This window comes from Puma concolor, chromosome B2, assembly GCF_028749965.1.
Source record: "Puma concolor isolate L17-30 chromosome B2, mPumCon1.1.hap2, whole genome shotgun sequence".
Classification (NCBI taxonomy): Eukaryota; Metazoa; Chordata; class Mammalia; order Carnivora; family Felidae; genus Puma; species Puma concolor.
The window spans coordinates 81,973,054-81,992,947 of NC_141671.1; the positions used below are offsets into that span (position 1 = coordinate 81,973,054).

Here is a 19,894-nt window from a genome sequence, read left to right on the forward strand (position 1 = left end):
AAATCCGTCCGTCCGTCCGTCCATCCATCCATCCATTCATCCATCCCCAGGAACCAGTCCATGTCTCCTCACCTGTTTCTTATTCCTGGTGGAAGATTCCTTTTGCCCACATCTGTTGCTGGGTTCATACAGGCAAATAAACGGAAGTCGGGATGACGAACCAGTGGTTCTGTTAAGAGAAAATTCTAAATTCCCTACTGGTAACATCAAGTCATCAGCCTTAGGTCCACAGAGGAAGACTATCTAACGCCCCAAAACTAAAGGCCAAGACACCCTGCCTCAGACTGTTACTGCTGGCTGCTTAAACCATCCTTGCTTTTTCTGAAACCCCACTGAACAGTTTCCAGGCCTATATACCCCTTAATCTTCTACTGCCATTCCACCATCTTTTAAAGTATCGTTGTTCATCATATTGAACAGCAGATATTTTGTCACTGAGTATGCACATCTATTACCTACTACCCAAGTAACTTGACAAATTATCTTATTCTTTGCATTCCCCATGCTACCTAACTTGGCAGAAAATTAGTACTATGGAATGAACACTGGGAGACCTATGTAACACACCTAACCAAAAGAATCTTACTCTAAAGAGGCCACAAGGCCTGGTGCCAAGTCAAACCCCAAAGGGATCAAGTGCTACCTGTATCTCCTCGATCTAGCAACACCAGTGAGCCAGAGGAGCCTTCGAGTAAACCACTGAGGCATTCTAATGTTTCTGGAGCAGCCAGATTAATCTCATCCAATAAGATCCACTCTCCTTTCTTTACGGCTTGAGCTAGTGTACCCTAAAAAAAGATAAAGTAAAATGTTAAAAATCCATTTCAAATAAAGATACACTCACCAAGAGCAGTTATGCAAGCAGGGTTAGAAATAAGAGGCAAGGGCAAACCTCTTGTACTTGATGAGTTTTCACCCTAAAGGCCCAATGGCTGCCAGCTTGTTTTCAGAGCTAAGGCCAAAACAACCTTTTTTAAATGTCCAAAAGGGTCAAGGGAATATCTTTGAGCCTAACAGAGAGATGCAACAAAGTAAATCATCTCAGGAGATACATGGTGAGGTAACTGGTAACTTATAATGTATTCAGATGTTTATAGGTGCCCAAATGGTTATTAAAAGCACCCAAAATAAATACAGGGTCAGTATACTGACGAGTATGCAAAGATGAAATAAATGACTAAATCAAGAAGGTACAGTGGTTGTAATACATAGCCTTTCACATTTGTTGAAGAATATCAAAGTAAATCTTTCTCAGGGCGCCTGGGTGGCGCAGTCGGTTTAAGCGTCTGACTTCAGCCAGGTCACGATCTCGCGGTCTGTGAGTTCAAGCTCAGCGTCAGGCTCTGGGCTGATGGCTCAGAGACTGGAGCCTGTTTCCGATTCTGTGTCTCCCTCTCTCTCTGCCCCTCCCCTGTTCATGCTCTGTCTCTCTCTGTCCCAAAAATAAATAAACGTTGAAAAAAAAAATTTTTTTTAATAAATCTTTCTCATCTTTACTGAGTTATCTCTTCAAGTTCTACTTCCAAGAACACTGAAAGATAAATATTAAAATCTACTCAGGTGACAGAACATCAAAAATTGGATTGTTTTATTATTAAATGGCTTTGTACTTTTGCTTTCATGATGATCCTAACAGAATCTTCAATAAATTTAATTGAAAACAATAAAACAGAACAAATGTATTGAACTCTACTGTAATGTCAAATCATAAAATAGGTATAAACCCTTTTTTTCCCATTTATTTATTTATTTATTTTATTTTCTTTTTTATCTTTTAAATTTTACATCCAAATTAGTTAGCATCTAGTGCAACAATGATTTCAGGAGTAGATTCCTTAGTACCCATTACCCATTTAGCCCATCTCGCCTCCCACAACCCCTCCAGTAACCCTCAGTTTGTTCTTCATATTTATGAGTCTCTTCTGTTTTGTCCCCCTTCCTGTTTTTATATTATTTTTGTTTCCCTTCCCTTATGTTCATCTGTTTTGTCTCTTAAAGTCTTCATGTGAGTGAAGTCATATGATTTTTGTCTTTCTCTGACTAATTTCACTTAGCATAATACCCTCCAGTTCTATCCACAGAGCTGCAAATGGCCAAGATTTCATTCTTTTTGATGGCCGAGTAATACTCCATTGTGTGTGTGTGTGTGTGTGTGTGTGTGTGTGTGTGTGTGTATACACACACATATATATGTGTATATATGTGTGTATATATGTATGTATATATATATGTATATATACACACACACATATATATGTATATATATGTATGTAAATATATATATACACACACACACACACACCACACCTTCTTTATCCATTCATCCACCGATGGACATTTGGGCTCTTTCCATACTTTGGCTGTTGTTGATAGTGCTGCTATAAACACGGGGGTGCATGTGTCCCTTCGAAACAGCACACCTGTATCCCTTGGATAAATGCCTAGTAGTGCAATTGCTGGATCATAGGGTAGCTATATTTTTCATTTTTTGAGGAACCTCCATACTGTTTTCCAGAGTGGCTGTACCAGCTTGCATTCCCAGGTATAAACCCTATTTTGAAAGCACTTGACATCCTAATGGGTGATTTTAGAAATAAATCCTACTAAGATTAAGCAATGATGACCAAATTTCCCATACTGATGCACATATGACTGAATGATCTTGCTCTCTCACCAAAACACCATCTCAAATAAGATTCCTACCTTTCTCAGGGCATAGTCAATTATGCCACAAAAGAATTTAATAAGCTTCCATCATGAAAATTTAATTAAGATGATCTTTCCCACAGGTCACAGGACAGAAAACAATAGAACTATCCATTTACTAGAATAGAAAGTAAGTCCTAAAGAGAACACACTCAAATCTCCCGGCCACGGCCCCCGCCATGAAACAGACTTCACTAGTCATCCTCAACTGCAACTTTAAAAATAATGGTGCTGGGGCGCCTGGGTGGCTCAGTCGGTTGAGCGTCTGACTTCAGCTGAGATCATGATCTCGCAATTTGTGAGTTCGAGCCCTGCGTCAGGCTCTGTGCTGACAGCTCAGAGCCTGGAGACTAATTTGGATTCTGTGTCTCCTCTCTCTGCCCATCCCCCACTTGTGCTCTGTCTCTCTCTGTCTCTCTCTGTCTCTCAAAAATAAATAAATAAATGTAAAAATTAAAAAAATTAAAAAAAAATAATGGTGATTATCAAGACCTTACAATTTCCATAAAGGACATTTTTCAGAAATCCTCCCCACAAAATATTAGTATTTATTAAATTTTAAACAGCAAGCACTAAAAACATCAACAGTAATAGTAGCCTGCCTAAACTTGCATTTTGCATCAAATCAACATTCCCTTAACCTAGATAGCCAGCCAAAGCAAAATACCTCTACGAATGCAAACAAGAGGGCATTTTCAGTCATTTTCATCTGTTGCTGAGCATGGCTGAGTCTAAGACCAAATGCTTCCCATTTCTCTTTTAGGAGTAACCCTAGGAAAGAATAAAGACAAGAATGTAACACACATTTTGAGTTGTAATACATTTAACTTACACACACACAAAACTCATACAAATATCAAACATCTTAGACATACTAAAAAATAAGTCCTAACACTTATATAATGCTATGTACCAGCAACTATACTAATCAGGTCATTTATATATTCATGTGTATATTAGTTAATTTTTTTACCCTTCACAACAATCCTTTCAAGTAGGTACTCTTACTCCCATTTTAGGGATAAGAAAGCACATAGAAGACAACTAAGCTACCAAAACCCCTTTGGCTATAGAACTTAGCTTTTTGAAGAACTTATTTTCTAAGGAAATAAGATTAAGTGACCAGTAAGTGGTACTGGTACATCAACATCTCCAACCATGTTTTTATGGAAATCTTGCCTAGAATCACAGGAACAGCAATACTTCAGAATTAGTCATCTTTGCCCCTAAATCCCAGAAAGCTCCAATTTGTATTGCTTCATTCTTCCCCAAACTCCTCTCCTAATTCTATAACTGAACCCAAGTTTGTCTGCCTGACATGCAGCAAAGCCAAACAGAGAGCAAGGATGCATTTAAGAGGCAGCCAAATGAGGAGACTCAGGAGAGCAAGCCTCAAATACGCAAGCCTGAAGAGTCAGGGATATTTAAAGGCAAACGAAAACAGATGTGGGTAAAAAGTTGCATCTGTGCGGGGCGCCTGGGTGGCGCAGTCGGTTAAGCGTCCGACTTCAGCCAGGTCACGATCTCGCGGTCCGTGAGTTCCAGCCCCGTGTCGGGCTCTGGGCTGATGGCTCAGAGCCTGGAGCCCGTTTCCGATTCTGTGTCTCCCTCTCTCTCTGCCCCTCCCCCGTTCATGCTCTGTCTCTCTCTGTCCCAAAAATAAATAAACGTTGAAAAAAAAATTAAAAAAAAAAAGTTGCATCTGTGGTTATTAGTCTGCAGCTGCACTTATCATTAGTTCAATTAACCCTTTGGTTACCAGTTTCAATCCCCATTGTCTTTTGATCATGCTTTATTCCTGAAGGAACTGGGATGACAGCTCTTGCTACTTCCTGCTGAAACAGGGTGCAGTTTCACGGTTTGAGGAATCAAACAACTTCGTGCTTTCTTGGTAATATTCTCTGGTACTTAGCTTAACCTGTACATTCTGCTTGAACAAACTAGTAGTGTCTTCTTTGGTTGTTTTGAAGCAACATCGGAAAGCTGACATCTTGAGCAACCAGACAAACTACCAGGCACAGCTAAAGTCCTTATCTTCATCATGCAGCAAATAAACTTCATCAAGAATAAGGGGCTTTACAATTTGGGAAAGAACTGCATCTCCAATGCTCTTTCTTATCACTACATCCCATTTTTTTGCTGTGGTGACAACTGCATTATCACCAACCAATTCTTTCATAGTGATGCTCTGAGGCTCTGTTAGGTGAATTTCTCACTGGTGTTGGAACCAGTCTCAAACACAATTGAATGAATTCTATTGAATCTCCTCATTCCTTTAAAAGCCAGCTGCCTGACTGAAGTCTTGGTGTTTCCTCAAAGTCAACTGGCATTACTTCATGGTAGGGGTTGGCCTGTGACACCAATGACACAGTAAGCAGGTGAATTCAGGAAATATTTAACTGTGGAGAAGAATATTCTTATAATGTAGCAGGTGGATCCTGGAGGGCTAACACAGCATCTCCCACTCTGACCAGGTGGGTTCAGTCAGCTCCAGGGGCCACCATGTGGGTACACCCATCTGGTCTATTTTTCTGCATGTCCATATTCAGATCCTTGTGCAGTAAAAAAGCAGGAAATCTGGCCACTATCTTTTCCTCTATTAGAGACAGAGCTGTTCTGACAGCGGCATTCCAAGCATGTGCAAAAACCTTCACCTGGTGTCTAGCCTTTATTGCTTATGGATTCAAACTGCTATAAAGTATTCAACAAAATAGCAAAACCAGTAACCTGAAGTAATCACACTCATCTGTTAGTCCGTCTCCTAAAAAATACCTTAAGATCTGTTGGGGCTCACAAGAATAGTTAGCAAAATTTTGTTCCAAAGATGGTGGGTGAAATCTGTGCTCAAGGTGTGTCATCCAAGGTTTGGGTGATTCTGGCTCTTCTGTTTTTTGTCTTGTTTTCTCCAAGGTCAAAAGTCCCCTTCCCTTCCAACTAGCCCCATGGGCATGTACTAAGGAAAGGGCTTCAGCTTTGTTGATGGGTTACCACAGTATAGTCAAAGTCCTTGTATACCATTACAAATTAACATTCTTGGGGCGCCTGGGTAGCTCAGTTGTTAAGTGTCCAACTTCGGCTCAGATAATAATCTTATGGTTCATGAGTTCGAGCCCCGTGTTAGGCTCTGCATTCTCTATACGTTGCCCCCCCCCCCCCCCCAATAAATAAACATTAAAAAAAAATTAACATTCTCCACTTTTGACAAGGTTTTGTTTTGTTAGAAAAACCTCACAATTCAATATTGTTTCTTCTTGGCCTGAGTTTACCTGTTCTGACCCTAGATATGAGGTTTACTCCAGGTGTTATAAACCAGTCTTAGTCTTAATAGGTTAGTTCTGTTCAACAGTTGTCTTAGCTCAGGAGGCAGTCCTGCAGGTGGGCTCTCAAAGCTAGGCCTGATAAGGCTGCTAGAAACACTATAAGCAAGGTATCAAGTTGGTATTCCTAAGGGGCTTTATGGGCTCCATAGAGTCAACCTAGATCCTTAAAGCTATGTGGTCACATTTGAGTCTATGCATTTTACACTCAAATAGGACATTCCAGTCAGAGCCTTGGTAATATAACCAATGTTTCCAGTGGTGTTCTGTTACAAATAGAACAGATTCTTAGAGAACTTATGCTAATAATAATAACTGCCATGAAAATATAAGAATATTCACTGAGAATTTTTGAATTCTGGAGGAATCAGGTAGGGGAAAAAAATGAATGTTTCGTATTTGTTTACAAAGGAATACTGTATTAAATTTCTGCAAGTCACAGCTTAAGAGAAAAACTTTCCTTAAATCTGGAAGGGCAAACATTAAAGAGCCAGCAATGTTTCAAACAAAAGTCATAAAAATGAAACCATTTTTCTTAATTCTTTCAGTCCCATGTTACTCTGCTTGAATCCAGTTTTTTCATTAGTTCCAGAAATTTACACCTAGTTCAGTTTTATGATCTTAAAGATATGAGAAAACTGTATTTGTCAAAAGTTCTTTCCTTGCATTGCATTAAAGGTGAAAGGTATTTGCAAGGTCATCAGAGTAAGATAGTAACTATAAATGACAAAAGATTACAAAATGGCCACGGTTAAAGATATGATGGGACTTCATTATAATGCAGTTGACAAGGAAATTTGTCAGCATTTCAATAATTAGAATTACAAGTGATGATATAATAAAATCTTATAACCTCAGAAGGTTTATCATCACTTATTTGACCATGCTTCCCATGTGATTTGATATACCAAATAAGCCTAGTTGGTAAAAAAAAAAAGACTTCATTTAGAAGCTGAATTTTGGGAAGTCTGTCAGAAATATGAGAAATTTTTAAAGCATATGCCAAAACAGGATTACAAATCATTACAAAATTTAGTATTTAATTATCTATTTAGCCAAGGCAGCAATAAGAGATTCTAAAGGCAAATACAGAAGGTTACAGATTTGTTAGCAACACTGAAGTCTTTTCTTAAATAATCAAGGATCTAACCGAGACAAAACATAGAAACTTTGTTTTTCTAAGCAGGTTACATTAATGATAAAGAAAAACCTTTGTTTATAATTTCTTATTAGGCCAATAACCGAAGGAAACTGTCATTTTAACAGAAAAACCTAATTCCAGTTTTATACCAGTATACTTCCTGTATTAAAACGTACTCTTCCAACAAGATGAATTCTTTAAAATGTACGCAGTCCCTCCTTTTTTCCTCCCTGTCATCTCCAATGTTGATATATAGTTATTGGGACAAGGACATCTAGGGCACTGCACAGATCTGATCTCTTGTGGCACGTGCGGTGACGTGCTAACCAGAATCTCCATCAGAAATGAAGGGCTTTCGGGGCGCCTGGGGGGGGCTCAGTTGGCTGACCATCCAGCTCAGGTCATGATCTTGAGATTGAGCCCCTTGATGGATTCTGTGCTGGGTATGGAGCCTGCTTAAGATTCATATTCTCTTTCTTTCTCTCTCTCTCTCTCTCCCCCTCCCTCCCTCCCTCCCCCTCCCCCACCCCATCTCTGCCCCTCCCCCTACTTGCGCTCATCCTCTTGCTCTGGCTCTCTCTCAAAAAAAAAAAAAAAAAAAAAAGGAAAAAAAAAAAAGAAATGAAAGGCTCTCAGTCCTCAACTCTCAGATGCCATCAGGGACTGCCTTGACTGAAGACAATTGCTTTGCCAAGGGCATGCCCTCTTCCCAGGTGGTCACATCCAATGACTATTATAGAAGTCCAGCCCCAATTTAGGATGGTTCTCAAGAAAATCCAACTTTTGGAACTCCTCAGAGAATCAGCTATGGCTTCTGTTGATAGTGTGTCACTGCTCAATTTCTGCTTAATCTTGCTCTCTTACCCCTTTCTGTTACCCAGGTATAGACCACTCCCTAATAAACTTTATATACTAATATCCATAATCTTGGGGCTCCTGGGTGGCTCAGTAGGTTGAGCATCCAACTCTTGATTTTTTTCTTGGTTCAGTTCATGATCCCAGGGACATGGGACCAGGCCCTGTGTCGGGCTCCATGCTAAGGGAGGAGCCTGCTTGGGATTTTCTCTCTCTCCCTCTGCCCCTCTCCCCTTCTCCCCTGTGTGCACGCTCTCTCTCTTTAAAAAAACAAAAACATGGGAATGCAAGCTGGTGCAGCCACTCTGGAAAACAGTATGGAGGTTCCTCAAAAAACTAAAAATAGAACTACCCTACAACCCAGCAATTGCACTGCTAGGCATTTATCCACGGGATACTGGTGTGCTGTTTCAATGGGACACATGCACCCCCATGTTTATAGCAGCACTATCAACAATAGCCAAAGTATGGAAAGAGCCCAAATGTCCATCAGTGGATGAATGGATAAAGAAGATGTGGTATACATATACAATGGAGTATTACTCAGCAATCAAAAAGAATGAAATCTTGCCATTTGCAACTATGTGGATGGAACTGGAGGGTATTATGCTAAGTGAAATTAGTTCGAGAAAGACAAAAATCATATGACTTCAACTCATATGAAGACTCTAAGAGACAAAACAGGTGAACATAAGGGAAGGGAAACAAAAGTGGTATAAAAACAGCGAGGTGGACAAAACAGAAGAGACTCATAAACATGGAGAACATACTGGAGGGGTTGTGGGAGGCAGGATAGGCTAAATGGGTAACGGGCACTAAGGAATCTACTCCTGAAATCATTGTTGCACTAGATGCTAACTAATTTGGATGTAAATTTTAAAATATAAAAAATAAAATTAAAAAATAACAAAAACAAAAAAACAACTAATATCATTAATCTTAGTGACTACCATGCACAAAAATTCCTTTCCAAAGATTCCCTTCTCACAAACCTTCTACAACTTTCCTTCTTACATTCATATTTTGACCTACATTTTTCCTCTTTACATACCTAGTCTCACTTTCCTTGCATATATGAATTGTTTCCCTTATCATTTCCAGTAATTCTAATTATATGTATTAGAATTCTTAACTCTTAAAAATCTTAAGTTTCTGGTAAAAACTAAGTAGTAACTAATTGTAAACTGTTTGTTGTGTTGGCATTTTTTATATTGGTAAACTTATGACTACACTGAAGAATTTTTAGAAATGTATGCCTTATTTCAGTGTACCATAAAACAAGTTTACTAATAAACCCAAATATCTTTAGTTTCTCTGTAACAGGAAGCCAAAAGCAGATAAAACTATGTTTAGTAATTAATGTTTTCTTACCTGGAAACTATATAGATACTTAATTTACTTAACCCATCATTTAACTTTGTAAAACTTTACAGGTGACCAAAGATTTTGAAAGCTACTTAAAAGTTTACCTATAAACTTTTTTTTAATGTTTATTCATTTTTGAGAGAGAGACAGAGGCAGACAGAGAGGGAGACACAGAATCTCTGGTAGGCTCCAGGCTCTGAGCTGTCAGCACAGAGCCCAACAGCGGGCTTGAACTCATAAACCGAGAGATCATGACTGGAGCTGAAGTCAGGTGCTTAACCAACTGAACCACCCAGGCTCCCCAACCTATAAACTTTTTTATCTTATTTATTTATATCCGTTTCTTTTTTCTTAATAGTTACGTTTAGATTGCCAATCTAAACTTTAGAAGAAAGTCATTCTCCCAAGAAACATATATTTAAAAAATTTTTTTTTGTATCCACTTATTTGACTTAAGTAAATCGAAGCAGAATAAAAGTAATGCTGTTAATTCTAAAGACACGTCTATTAAACAAACAACCTTAAACCAACAACCTTAAATTAGCTTTAATACCAAATATTTTTTCAGATCACATAAATGTGAAAAACTTACATTAGTTTCTGAGCTTTAGAATGTCTACATTCTAGTCTAGAATGCTTACAAGCACTTGCCTTTTTTTTTTTAATTTTTTTATGTTTATTTATTTTTGAGAGAATGCAAGCAGGGGAGGCGCAGAGAGAGAGGAAGACAGAGAATCCGAAGCAGGCTCCAGGCTGTCAGCACAGAGCCCGACATGGGGCTCAAACTCACAAACTGTGAGATCATGACCTGAGCCGAAGTCAGAGGTTCAACCGACTGAGCCACCCAGGTGCCCCACAAGCACTTGCCTTTAAACCAACTTATATATAACTCCTTTACAAACTAATTTTAGCAATACTATCCAAAGGTGGAGAAAATTTCTCATATTTACAACATACATGAACGCATGAATATACAAAAAAGATGCAAACAAAATCTTACAAAACAAATCCAACTGCAAATGGTATTATAACGCATGGATTCATTAACTGGTCATCATTACCTGGAGTCTAATGAATATTATGACCAAGCAGTGTCGCAAAAAAGATCATCTTTTTCCTTTCATGGGTTCATAACTAAGCACTGCTCAGTTTTAAAGAATATAACCCAAAAGGCTGCATTCAGGAATCAAACTGTCATTTCCCATTTTCCAATTACAATGCAGCTGATTTTACCCAAAGATCCCCAAAGAAGCAACAACAAACCAAATGAATGAAACCCAGAGTACCTCTGTGAGCACTGGTTCCTCCCCTAAAAGTCAGGGCTTCACCAACTGAACCAAATGGCTTCCTAGTCAACCTTTTCTAATTAAGCAAGGGAAGGATGCTAAGAGAGCCAAACCAAATGGAAGGAAGAAATGACCTCACCAAGACACATCTGCCCAAACCAAAAACCATTCCCTGCCCATGAATGCTAAATTAAACACTGAGGGATGGCAGCACCCAGTCAGGGCAGGGAGTGTCATCCTTAGGAAAAAGAGCCTAGGCAGCTGCTTAGACTTTCCCCCAGATTGTTGTTGACGGCTGGGGGCTCATGAACCACTGGCAAAAAGCTCCTGCTGGCTCACCAAATTTGTAACTGAACTCCAGTTCATGTGCCCAACACACAGCAAAGCCATTTAAGATGTCGATTATGTAGCAAGGAAAGGGTTTACTTGAGAGGCAGCCAAGGGGTGCCTGGCTGGCACTCATACAGCGCACAACTCTTGATCTCAGGGTTGTAGGTTTGAGCCCCACTTTGGGTGTAGAGATTACTTAAAAATAAAATCTTAAAAACCAAACAAAAAAAAGAGGCAGTGAGACAAGGAGACGGGAGAGCAAGCCTCAAATCTGTCTCCCGGAAGGAGAAGAGGCACGGATATTTAAAGGAAAACACTGCAGCCTGGTTTATTAGTCTGTAGCTGTGCTTATTAGTTCCATTAACCCTTTGGTCACTGGTTTCAATTCTACTAATTAAGCCAAAGCCTCATGGCCTCCCACTAGCAGTATGGGTCCTGTTCTTACCAGTTTCACTTTCTTTTCCATCCTTGTTGACGGCCGACTTGTGTACATGCTGCATTAGTCTGAGGAGATCATGCCACCGTTTCTGCCTGTAACAGGTCTGAATGTGTCCTAAGAATGTAAAGTTTTGCTTCTTGGAAAACGTCTGGGCAAAGAGTTCTTCAAATGCCTCCCGTAAGGGCAGCCAAATAAGTTTATGGTCCACCGGTTTGTAACTGAAACAAAAGGTAAATATAATTCCCAAACTTCTGAAGCTACTAGAGATTAGAAATCATGTGTTAGAAAATAGGAATAGGTCCAAGATTTCATTTACTCAAAATCAGAAATAATATCAAAATACTTTAAAGATCTATGTTAAAGCTTTAGGGGTGCCTGGGTGGCTCAGTTAGTTGAGCATCCAAGTCTTGATTTTGGCTCAGGTCCTAATCCCAGGGTCATGGGACTGAGCCCCACATGGGACTCTGCACCAAGCGTAGAGACTACTTGGGATTCTCTCTCCCTCTCCCTCTGCCCTTCTTCTCTGCTCAGACTCACTCTCTCTATATTAACAATCTATGTTAAAGTTTTAAATTATAATCGATTTTCTTCATTCTAAATGTTTGAAGAGTCTACACTGAAGGTAAAAACAGTATTATGAAAAGAATTCGAAATTCCTAATTGGGCAGTGAAAGGCATGTCACTTATTTTACTAACATGTTTAAATAAACATCACGTAGAAGACTCAATGATAAACCATATTTTATCAAGATTGACCAAAAGTTTTCAGAATATCTTAGAAGAAAATACAACATCTGAAACTGGTTAGCTTAAGAAAAGTGAACACAGCTCATGCCTTCTCAATTGATGGGGGAGAGAATTGCTCTCAAAGAGAAAAACTAGGGGAGAGAGGACAGCAACAAAACCTTAGATGTTGCAATGGTCTGTGGCCCTCCAAAGCTCAACATTTTATTTCTTAGTATTTAGATTCTCTCTTATTCTTTAGCACTTCTCTGTTGGGGAGCTAGGAAATTAGTTCATATTAATTGTAATATCTGGAGGTGACAGGTGATAATAAACAGTCGAGAACCACTGCTGTAGCTAGAAGTTGCTCAAGCAGCAACTAATTGTTCCTGGAAAACCTCAGGTATACAATTTTCTATACCCTAAGATACTAAATACTATAATTCAAATACAATGACATAACTTTTATTTCCACAAAAAATAATTTGAGAACTAAAACAAAAACAAGTATGTTTCGCAACAATCAAGCACAATTAGAAAACTCATGGACACTATTTACTCATTGGACTGTGAGAGAGAAACCATGAGATAAGCAAAACCAATGCCCAGATACTGAGCATCCATCAAAGAGTCTGATTCCAGAGAGAAAAAGTATGAGAACTTCAAACTCATGTACACTTACCAGTAAGCACTAACACATTAGTAAAGACATTTATTCAATTTATTCAACAAAAATTTACTGAGTACCTGTTAGGTGTTAGGCACTGAGTAAACAAGACCCACAAGGTCCTCCCCCACCTACAATCTAACAAAAGAATAGAAAAAGACGTCTACTATAAAATATTAAATAGTAGTTAAGTGCTATGATTATAGATAAATGAGACTGGGTGGAGAAGGCACTGGTAATTTAAATATGATAGAAAGGCTTTGTTAAAGATGAGCGTTTCAAGGCAACCCAAATCAAGCAAGGAAAGGAGTTAAGCCAAACATCTGTGGACCACAAGGGATGCCACACAGAGAACAGCAAGCAACCAGGTGCAACACAGAAAGTGTGTGGCTGGAGCTCAACAGCAGAGCCGAAGGGAGAAAATTATGTCAGAGAAGTACCAGTGCTAGATTATGAAGGGTCTTATAGGCCCAAAAAAGCCTTTGGAGTATACTCTAAATGGCCTGAGAAGTCAGTGTAAGGATTTGAGACAAAGAGTAATGCAATCTGATTATACCTTAAAAGGACTGTTAACTACTAAATGGAAGAGACTGTAGGGAAGTTAAGAGTAGAAGCAAACATGAGAGACCTATACAATGGACTAAAGCAAAAGATGATGAACACTAGGAATAGTGAGAAATTAAACAAAATACACATGTTATTTAAATAAAGTTGCTAGTCTTAAAGATGATAGTACGAATGGAATCCAAAGCTAACTGAGGTAGCTGCCTGGGTTCAGTACAGACTGCCTGGGTTCAAACATGAACCAGCCACTACCTTGTACTAGGTACTTAATCCCTATGTGTCTCAGTTCTCTGTTGTGTAAAATGGGGTAAGAGTCTGTGCCTCATGGTTGTTAAAAAGGCCACGTGAGTCAACACAGATAAAGGACTCCAAACAGAGCCTGGAACATGAGTGCATATAAGAATTAACTTAAAGTGGAGCATAGTGGCTGAAACAGTTAAGTCAATATATTTCAAGTGATGAAAAAAATGAGTCAACATATATACACTTCAGAAAAGAAAAAAATGAATCGTAACACAAATACTCAATGGGAACCAGCCTGACACCTGGGAGAACATACACTGAGACTACATGTAAGAATTCATTTGAAAATGGGCAAACCATGGGCTTCGAGCTATATTACAAAGCTGTAATCATCAAGACAGTATGGTACTGGCACAAAAACAGATGCTCAGATCAATGGAAAAGAATAGAGAACCCAGAAATGGACCCACAAATGTATGGCCAACTAATCTTTGACAAAGCAGGAAAGAATATCCGATGAAATAAAGACAGTCTCTTCAGCAAGTTGTGCTGGGAAAACTGCACAGCGACATGCAGAAGAATCAACCCGGACCACTTTCTTACACCATATACAAAAATAAACTCAAAATGGATGAAAGACCTCAATGTAAGACAGGAAACCATCAAAATCCTCCAGGAGAAAGCAGACAAAAACCTCTTTGACCTTGGCTGCAGCAACTTCTTACTCAACATGTCTCCAGAGGCAAGGGAAACAAAAGCAAAAATGAACTATTGGGACCTTATCAAAATAAAAAGCTTCTGCACAGAGGAGGAAACAATCAGCAAAACTAAAAGGCAACTGATGGGGGTGCCTGGATGGCTGAGTCGGTTGAGCATGTGACTTCAGCTCAGGTCATGGTCTCGCGGTTCTTGAGTTCGAGCCTCACGTTGGGCTCTGTGCTGACAGCTCAGAGCCTGGAGCTTGCTTCTGAATCCGTGACTCCCTCTCTCTCTGCCCCTCTCTACTGCTCATACTCTGTCTCTCAAAAAATAAATACATGGTTAAAAAAATTAAAAAAAAAAAGGCATGGGGTGCCTGGGTGGCTCAGTCGGTTGAGCGGCTGACTTTGGCTCAGGTCATGATCTCGCGGTCCGTGAGTTCGAGCCCCGCGTCGGGCTCTGTGCTGACAGCTCAGAGCCTGGAGCCTGCTTCAGATTCTGTGTCTCCCTCTCTCTCTGACCCTCCCCCATTCATGCTCTGTCTCTGTCTCAAAAATAAATAAACGTTAAAAAAAAAATTAAAAAAAAAAAGGCAACTGATGGAATGGGAGAAGATATTTACAAATGACATTATCAGATAAAGGGTTAGTATCCAAAATCTATAAAGAACTTAATCAAACTCAACACCCAAAAAACAAATAATCCAGTGAAAAAATGGGCAAAAGACATGAATAGACACTTCTCCAAAGAAGACTTCCAGATGGCCAACTGACACATGAAAAAATGCTCAACATCACTCATCATCAGGGAAATACAAATCAAAACCACAATGAGATACCACCTTACACCTGTAAGAATGGCTAACATTTAACAACTCAGGCAACAACAGATGTTGGCGGGGATACGGAGAAAGGATCTCTTTTGCACTGTTGGTGGGAATGCAAACTGGTGCAGCCACTCTGGAAAAGTGTAGAGGTTCCTCAAAAAATTAGAAATAGAACTACCCTACGACCCAACAATTGCACTACTAGGTATTTGTCTAAGGGATACAAGTGTGCTCTTTCGAAGGGGCCCATGCACCCCAATGTTTATAGCAGCACTATCAACAATAGCCAAGTATGGAAAGAACCCAAATGTTCATCGATGGATGAATAAATAAAGAAGACGTGGTGTGTGTGTGCGCACACACACACACACACACACACACACACACAATGGAGTATTACTCGGCAGTCAAAAAGAATGAAATCTTGCCATTTGCAACTACGTAGATGGAACTAGAGGTATCATGCTAAGGAAATTTGTCAGAGAAAGAGAAATATCATATGAGGACTTTAAGATACAAAACAGATGAACATAAGGAAAGGGAAGCAAAAATAATATAAAAATGGAGGGGGACAAAACATAAAAGACTCTTAAATATGGAGAACAGAGGGTTACTGGAGGGGTTGTGGGGGGGGGGGATGGGCTAACTGGGTAAGGGGCATTAAGGAATCTACTCCTGAAATCATTGTTGCACTATATGCTAACTCATTTGGATGTAAATTAAAAAAAATAATAATAAAATAAAATAATTTTTTAAAAAAAAATTAAAAAAAAAAACTACTTATAATGGGTGACGTGACATAACACTATAAATTCTTAGAAGAAATAGACCTAGTCCATGTTCAGTTATTGTAAGACTAGCCTTTTGTGTTAGGAGTATGTAATAGCAGAACATTCCTGAAGACATATATAGATACAAAATAGAAAGAAATACATGGTAGTATAGATATACCGAGTTAAGAAACAAATTATATCACTAAAAAAACATTGCCAAGTACCTCAATGAAGGAAAGAGGAGATTAAGTGTCAATGAGCTAACAGAAGTAAACTAAAAACAAGGTAGAAAGATCACTGGGGAAAAAATAAAAAAATGAAAGTAGAATTAAAGAAAGATAAATCTCAGCTAATGGATCTTAAGACAGAATATATATTTAAAAGTGTTAATTAAGTACATAACTAGTGATATGTATAGAAGAGAATATAAGTAAAAGGAGGAAGCAGGAATCCAAAGTAGCACTCCCGCCACAGCAGGGAGGGCTATAAGACAAAGAAAGAGTAAAAATAAAAACTGCTGTAATGTGACCCTCAAAAAAAGAGATAAATGAAAAGCTTTCTGGCAGATGCCATAAAGAGCAAAAAGGGCAATAAATTCTACTTTATGCCTTTAAGGGTGTTTTTTAGGCAATTGTTTAGAGTTAATGGGACAGATCCCAATATCACTCAACTTAAGGTATGCCAAAAACATCCATCAGTTTTACAGCCTTCAGCACAAACTAAAACTGATCACGAATCTAACATATTCAAAAACACCAACAGGGAAGAAGGGCCTTTTAATGACCACAGTGGAATCCCATGAGCAACATTTAACCAAGTAGAGAGCTACTTAATGTTTCAAAGATAATTGAACTGCAGGAGAGAATCTAGCTCCAAGGCAGTGCGACTCTAGAACGTACACTTTAGATAAATGTCAGTACACACAAATATTAATTGCATGCTTGGTTTTTTTGTCCCTCTCCATTCCAGCATGATCTTTGAGAGCAAGAATCTCAAGCATTCTTTAAAATTGAGAGAAACATCTATATATCCAACAGGTCCTCAGTAAAGTCCAATAAATAACCTACTGTGGTGGGGGGTAGGAGTGCAAGTCTTTGAACCTTTTTCTAAGGCTAATTTTGAGCTTTATAAGAAAACACTATTTGCTCCCTCAAGCAGTGAACTCAAAATAACCAGAAAATAATTTTAAAACAAACTTACCCTCCAAGCAAGTCTGCAGTGTCACTTTGTTGATTCATATTGACAACCCTCAAATGGTGGCCTTTTAAAAAGAAAGGGCAAAAGGGTCACTCTGAAAATTTCAAGACTGATTATATCCAGTGTGATCCTTAAAGATGTGTGGACATGGGCACATTTCCTCTGCTCCTCTTATTTTAATTTCAGGAATTTTAACCATTCAAAATTTTCACCTAACCCAGAGAGATATACAAGAAGATTCACTGTGTATTATTGCTCTACAATCAGATAACTGAAAACAACAAAAAAATCCTTCAATAAGTAAATGTCTATAAATTAGAATTAAATAAACATCCAATACGTAATATTATTTAACCATTAGGAGTAAAGCAGTTCTGTTTTTAAAGATATCCAATTTGCTTATTAACTAAATGCAATATATAAGAATGTGATCCCATTTGTTTCAACACAAATCCAAACTTAAACGTTTATATATTTGCAGACCATAGGTGAGAACTGGAAACAGTTGGGGCACCTGAGTGACTTAGTCAGTTGAGTGTCCAACTCTTGGTTTTGGCTCAGGTCATGATCTCATGGTTGTGGAATCAAGCCCCACATTGGGCTAGGCACTGACAGCATGGAGCCTGTTTGGGATTCTCTCTCTAGCTCTCTCTCTGCCCAACCCCAGCTCTTGCTTTCTATTTCCAGGTAAATAAATAAGCTTAAAAACAGATAAACAAATAAACTGAAAAAGATAATGCTAGGCTGTAACAGTAGTTATTTCCAGGGGAAAAAAATTACATTACTTCCAAGGAAAAAATTTCCAGTGGTTACTTCCAGGCAGTGGTGAGGTGGCACTTTTTAAACTCCAGTATTTTTTGGACATTTTATTTAAGAAAAAAAAAAGGCAGACAGTGTGAAATGTTTATTGTGTGGGGGCAGAATGTTTCTCCTCTAAGTTACCTGTAATGTGAGCCAAGTACTGGACAGTAGAGGTTTTGCCAGTCCCAGTCTCTCCCACCAGTAATACCGGTTCCCCTTTGCTAACACACACTGCAAGCTGTTCGATAAGAATGGAGGATGGCCTTGTGGGAACAAACGTGAACTTCTCCCTGGGAAGGGGAAAACAAATAAGCAGTTAGAGAAACAGACTACAAGTTTCTTTCAGTGTAGGAACCAGATTTTCCGGACTCCACAAAAATGAGAAGAGAACTGACAATAGCTGTCTTGATGCTATAAACAGATATCCTTACAACCTAGGAATCGCAGAATTTGTTCATTCATTCTACAAACATTGAGTATTTATACACCTAGTACTTTCCTAGACTCTGGAGAATCAAAACACCCATAAGGTAAGACATTATCTGCACTAGCTATGTCATCTTCGGCAAATTACTTAGCCTCTCTTAGCCCTCATCTCCTCACCTATAAAATTTAGGTAAGAGTGACTATTTGTAGTGGGTTGAATAGCCTTCCCCCAAAATTCATGTCCACCCAGAAGGTGTGAATGTGACCTTATTTGGAAAAGAGGGTCTTTGCAGCTATAACAAAGTTAAAATCCTATCATACTGGCTTTAAGGGTGAGCCTTAAATCCATTGACTAGTATCCTTACAAAAAGAGAGAATTAGAAACACAAACACACACAAGAAAGAAGATGATCTGACAATGGAGACAGAGATGGGAAGGATGCAGCTACTGGGGCAAGGAACACCAAAGACTGCTGGTAGCCATTAGAAGCCAGGAAGAGGCAAAAGCCTTCAGGGGAAGTATGGTCCTGCCAACATCTTGATTTCAGACTTCAAGCCTCCAGAACTGTGAGAGAATAAATGTCTGTTGTTTTAGGCCACCAAGTTATGGTAATTTGTTATGGCAGCTGTAAGACACTAATTATTAATTCATAAAATTATTTCCACCACTACACGAAAGAACATATGCAAAGCACTCAGCACAATGTTAGGAGTATAGTAAGTATTTAATGAATGGTAACTAGATCTCAGAATCATTCCAGCATTCAAGGAATTTACAGACTAACGTTAGGATCTAGCCTAACTTCCAAGGGAAGCTTACTCTGCTAAATACACTACAATGAATAAAATCAAAGATACATCTTTGCTAGTCCCAAATCCCTAACAACCCTCCTCACCTCCTTCACCTATTAACATCTAATTTCACAGAATATACTTTGGGAAAGTACTGCTTCTTACCATCCAGCACAGGGGAGAGATCACCATTCACACACGTTTTGCTTGGAGACAGGGGGCTAGATTAACCCTCCTATCATGTTCCTAACGTCCCACAGTCTCAGACTAGTTGAGAGCCTATTTACCTCTGTATGTGGACAGCCTCACTTTGTTTCCGAAGAAGCCGCACTCGACCCACTTGCACATCTAACTCATTGATCACAATTTCCGGTTTATAAAGTTGACAGAAAAATTCAGCCTGTGGGAGGGGAAAGAGTAAACTTCTGTATGATCTTTTAAAAAAATTCTGTACACGCTTCAAACATTTCCTCATGCATGTGGGATACTGTGCCCCTCTAATTAGCCCTTTACTAACAAGCATTTTCTACTTCCAAGACAGGTGAGTTAACTTTAATTATGTCTTTTTAAAAATTTTCTAAATTTCTGCGGTTTTATTTGAAAACATTGATCATGAATGTTTCCCTGTAATGGTAGTTTTTATTCATTCAAATAAGCCCATATCTGCCTATCTCTAAAGTGAACATATTAACATATTCCAATAGTGAATGAACAGAAAGTTCTACTCCTATAATTTATGAAAAA

At 38.8% G+C, this 19,894-nt stretch overlaps 1 protein-coding gene across 2 annotated transcripts in view; it reads right to left on the reverse strand.

Annotated features, from left to right (window-relative positions):
• MDN1 (midasin AAA ATPase 1) overlaps positions 1 to 19,894 on the reverse strand; it is a 172,963-nt gene that overhangs the window by 114,442 nt on the left and 38,627 nt on the right. For both annotated transcript variants that reach the window (XM_086707409.1, XM_086707408.1), the window contains exons 13-19: positions 19,438 to 19,550; positions 18,074 to 18,222; positions 17,135 to 17,195; positions 11,446 to 11,657; positions 3,374 to 3,477; positions 644 to 788; positions 73 to 169 (exon numbers count right to left, since the gene is read on the reverse strand). In XM_086707409.1, coding sequence (XP_086563535.1) covers positions 73 to 169; positions 644 to 788; positions 3,374 to 3,477; positions 11,446 to 11,657; positions 17,135 to 17,195; positions 18,074 to 18,222; positions 19,438 to 19,550 — 881 coding nt within the window. The remainder of the gene's footprint in view (positions 1 to 72; positions 170 to 643; positions 789 to 3,373; positions 3,478 to 11,445; positions 11,658 to 17,134; positions 17,196 to 18,073; positions 18,223 to 19,437; positions 19,551 to 19,894) is intronic.